Here is a 4,541-nt window from a genome sequence, read left to right on the forward strand (position 1 = left end):
TGTCGCCCCCCCGGGACCAGCAGGGCCCCCCCCGGCCTGTTGGTCCTGTACGGCAGCCAGACGGGCTCGGCTCAGGACGTGGCCCAGCGGTTGGCCCGCCAGGCCCGGAGGAGACGCCTGCAGGTCCGCCTGTCCCCTCTGGACGGCTACAATGTGGTGAGTCTTGACCCCCGGGGAGTGGGGGCGGGCGGGGGGGGGGGGGGGGGGGTGTCTCGATGTCTCATGTCAGAGATGCACTGACTCTGTGTGTTTTTCCCTCTGGACAGGCGGAGCTCATCTCCGAGTCTGTGGTGGTGTTCGTGTGCTCCACCACAGGACAAGGAGACCCTCCGGACAACATGAAGGTAAACCCAGCCTCCGTCACCCCCCCTCCCCCCCGGTCTCTGTTCAGCACCAGGACAATACACTGCCTTTCCTCTCTTCCCAAGAACTTCTGGAGGTTCCTCTTCAGGAAGTCTCTTCCCGCCGGCTCCCTCGGGCTGCTGGACTGTGCCGTGCTGGGTCTGGGAGACTCCTCCTATCCAAAGTCAGTCCCTCCACGCTGACACCTTGTTGGGGGGGGGGGGGACCCACCGCAGCAGCAGCTTGCAGAAAGTGAACCGGCCTCCCGCTTTTTTTGTACCGCAGGTTCAACTTTGTGGCCAAGAAGCTCTACAAGCGTCTGCAGCAGCTGGGGGCGCGCACGCTGCTGCCGGTGGGCCTGGCGGACGACCAGCATGACCTCGGGTAGGTGGTCTACCCCCCCCCCAGTGAGCCACCATGGGACTGGAGGAGGAAAGTGTTCCTGTTATTTCAAGCTCTTCTGTGTGTTGCGGCCTGGCAGGTCGGATGCGGTGGTGGACCCCTGGCTGCAGTCCTTGTGGGACAAAGTGTGGAGTCTGTACCCGGCGCTACAGGACCTGGTCCCTCTGAGGGACGACGAGCCGTGAGTGTCACATGTCCAATTGTCTCCTTCAGACTGGAAGTCCACAAAAGTTTAAATCCTCTAAATATTAGTTATTATTATTTACATCTGAGGCCCCGTGTTCTTCTTTACCTGCGTGTTCCTCTGCTGTCGCGACATGACGGATGATGTCAGACCCTTCTGGAGTGGTGGCAAATGCCGTTGCCACGACGACCAACATCAAGGATCGACATCTGATTACAGCTCTTTGTGTCGCTGGCCAGACTCCCTCCATCATACACCGTCCACTTCCTGGACGGAGCGGGCGAGCCGACGGAGGAGCGACCGAGGACCGCCCCCTCCCCCGCCCCCGCCCCGCCCCCCCGCCCCCTGCCAGTCGGGCCCCTTCGCCGCCCGGATGCTGTCCAACCGCCGGGTGACGGCGCCATCGCACTACCAAGACGTCAGACTCATAGAGTTCGACATCACAGACTCACAGATGGAGTGAGTGACATTTAGACATCGGAGTGGGGGGGGGGGGGGGGGCAGTTCACTCACAGCTTCCCTGTGTGTGTGTGTGTGTGTGTGTGTGTGTGTGTGTGTGTGTGTGTGTGTGTGTGTGTGTGTGTGTGTAGTTCACAGCGGGTGACGTTGTGATGATGCGTCCTCGTAACTCGGCGGAAGACGTGCAGCTGTTCTGTGAGCTGCTGAGGTTACAACCTGAGAGCCTCTTCACTCTGACAGCCACAGGAAACACTGCAGGTGTGTGTGTGTGTGTGTGTGTGTGTGTGTGTGTGGGTGTGTGTGTGTAGCTACTCCCTGACGCTTGCTCAAGTAAAACATTTTCATTCATGTCGGTGTTCGCTGCATCTTGTGTCACAAATTTCTCGTGATCGCAGCGACACAACATTCATAATGTACATGTGTTGTAAAACTACTGAGTGAATTGTGATAAATGAGGTTCCTGGTCTGGATGAGTCCTGAAATCAAGGGAAATGCCTGAAAACTACAAAGACGAAGTGAAACTTTGCTGCAGGGAACTAAACACAGACGTGATCAGATACATCAGCCTAACAGCTGGAAGCTCCGCCCCCATTCTACTTTTAGAAAAACTCACAAACATGGTATTTGTCATCCGGTCTCCAAACGTGTCCTACCTGCCCTCTCAGTTCCAGCCAGCCTCCCTCAGCCGTGCACGGTGCGCCACCTGGTGGAGGGTCACCTGGACGTGGCCGCGGTGCCTCGCCGCTCCTTCTTCGAGCTGCTGGCCACCTTCGCCTCCGACGAGCTGGAGCGCGACAAGCTGGCCGAGTTCAGCTCGGCGGCGGGGCAGGAGGAGCTGCACGGCTACTGCAACCGGCCGCGACGCACCGCGCTGGAGGTCTCACACACACACACACACACACCCCCCCCAACACACACACACAGAGACACACACACACACACACACCTCCTCACCTCCTGTCCTTCCCGTGTTCCACTGCAGGTCTTGACAGACTTCCCTCACACCACAGCTGAGCTGGGAGCAGGCTACCTGCTGGATCTGTTCCCCGAGATCCAGCCTCGCTCCTTCTCCATCGCCTCCTCCCTGCAGGTGCTCCTCCTACTCCTCCCCCTCCTCCCTCCTCTTCACCTCCCTGAAGCAGCTCTCCCTTGTGTACAGGCTCACCCCGACAGACTGCACATCCTGGTGGCGGTGGTCCAGTACAAGACCAAGCTGTACAAACCTCGCCGAGGCCTCTGCTCCTCCTGGTTGGCCTCACTGGACCCTGCTCAAGGTGCTCCTCCTCCTCCTCCTCCTCCTCCTCCTCCTCACTGAGTTAGCTTTAGCATTGTTGTATTCTGTCGCAGGGGAGGTGTCGGTGCCTCTGTGGGTGAAGAAGGGCAGTCTGAGGTTCCCCGACCAGGACGCCACCCCGGTCATCATGGTGGGACCCGGGACAGGCGTGGCCCCCTTCAGGTCGGCGTTACAGGAGCGGATCGCCGAGGGGAAGACCGGTGAGTCCACGTCCCCGTTGAACGGACTGTCCTCGTTCGTCCCAGAGCCCAGTAAAGACCCGTCTCTCTCTCTCCTCCCCCCCGGTGCTCAGCCAACGTCCTGTTCTTCGGCTGCCGCTCAGAGTCCAAAGACTTCTACTTCAGGTCGGAGTGGGAGGAGCTAGAGAGGGCCGGACGCTTGGTGCTCTTCACCGCTTTCTCCAGAGACCAGGTCTGATCCTCCTCCTCCTCCTCCTCCTCCTCCATCTTCATGTACATTTAATCATCTGAGCAGTTTCAGTTCCAGAGAGGAATAAATGTAATTCTCAGTCCAGCCCTTTTTTTTAATGGTGCTTTAAAATCTCTAGACACCCTGATCACTGGGGGGGGGGGGGGCTCATTGATTGGTCCGGAAGTCCTGTTGCTTTAGCCTGTGGTGGCTAGGCTAGTCACACACACACACACACACACACACACACCTACTGATTGGCATGTTGTGTGTTTGCAGGAAGAGAAGGTCTATGTGCAGCATCGAGTCCGAGAGAACGCCGAGCTCCTCTGGGACCTGGTGGCCAATCAGAAGGCCTGCTTTTACATTGCTGGGTGAGGACTGAAGCTTCAGTGTTTCATTTCCTGGTCCTCTGTCCTCCACGTGGAGCCGTCGCATTCCTGAGTCGACTATGGAAGCCTCCGTCTGCTCCTCAGCCAAAAACCTCGGCTTTTCCCTCTCTCTCTCTCTCTCTCCCGCAGAAACTCTAAAGAGATGCCGGCCAGCGTGTGCGACGCTCTGGAGGAGGTCTTCCAGCAGGAGGGGGGTCTGTCTGCCGAGCAGGCCCACGACATGCTGGAAGCCATGGAGAAGACGGGCCGCTTCCAGAGCGAGACCTGGTCCTGATCACGAGGCCTCCTACAAAACTCGCCGTCTTCCAAAGTTGTTGTGAGGCTGATGGATCCAGCTTCCGGCTCCTCCAGAGGCACGGCGACTCCCACCTGGGGTTTTTCTCCATGCATCATTAAGTTTAATAAACTGTGATTTCAATATGCTGTCTGAAGTCATGATTTACAATAAAATCAGGTTTAAAATGTAAAAACACTATTTACTATACAGTATATTTACTATACTTTGTCAAAGTGACCAAACACATGAGTATTTGTGTTATTAGAATTTTACAGCTGATTCTGTTTTCATATTTTCTTAAGTTTCAACAATCTGCCCAACTTGCCAAGTACATCTAACTTTGTTTATAGTATTTTTGTCGCATGACGTCATAATGCACCTTGACATCCTGAATCTCCTTTTAAACTTTCAAAAAAAAGATTATTCTGGTCAAACAATCTGCATTAAAAGTCAAAGCGTGTGCGCGCCCTCTGCTGGCCGGGGGCGGAATGCACATAAAATGAGGTGGAACTCATAGTTTAGCGGAGCTGAGACGTTATTGAAACTTGAGCGAGATGTCAACTGTAAATGCAGCATTCCTATGAAACTGCAGGAATAAAAATCAAACCAGACACAAGTACAGTGTGACTGCTGAAGTTCATGTCAGGACGGGTCCAATAATAATTTGAATGCCAAAAAACAAAATCCACAGACGATCCGATTGTTGTTTTTTTTAAATTACATTGGATTGGTGTGTGTGTGTGTGAGAGATCGGGGGAAGAAATAGTGTTGAGGTTTTTTTTA

At 55.2% G+C, this 4,541-nt stretch overlaps 1 protein-coding gene across 1 annotated transcript; it reads left to right on the plus strand.

Annotated features, from left to right (window-relative positions):
• ndor1 (NADPH dependent diflavin oxidoreductase 1) lies at window positions 1-3,893 on the plus strand (the record flags this gene model as incomplete). The annotated part of the gene is given in 14 exon segments (XM_080510293.1): window positions 1-156; window positions 267-344; window positions 429-526; window positions 628-726; window positions 824-925; window positions 1,168-1,228; window positions 1,230-1,386; window positions 1,517-1,645; window positions 2,053-2,264; window positions 2,370-2,661; window positions 2,735-2,881; window positions 2,974-3,092; window positions 3,369-3,463; window positions 3,611-3,893. Coding segments are annotated over 14 exon segments (1,890 nt in total), but the record flags the coding sequence as incomplete, so codon positions are not given.
• Window positions 3,894-4,541: the final 648 nt, after the last annotated feature.

This window comes from Blennius ocellaris (assembly GCF_963422515.1).
Source record: "Blennius ocellaris genome assembly, chromosome: 15".
Classification (NCBI taxonomy): Eukaryota; Metazoa; Chordata; class Actinopteri; order Blenniiformes; family Blenniidae; genus Blennius; species Blennius ocellaris.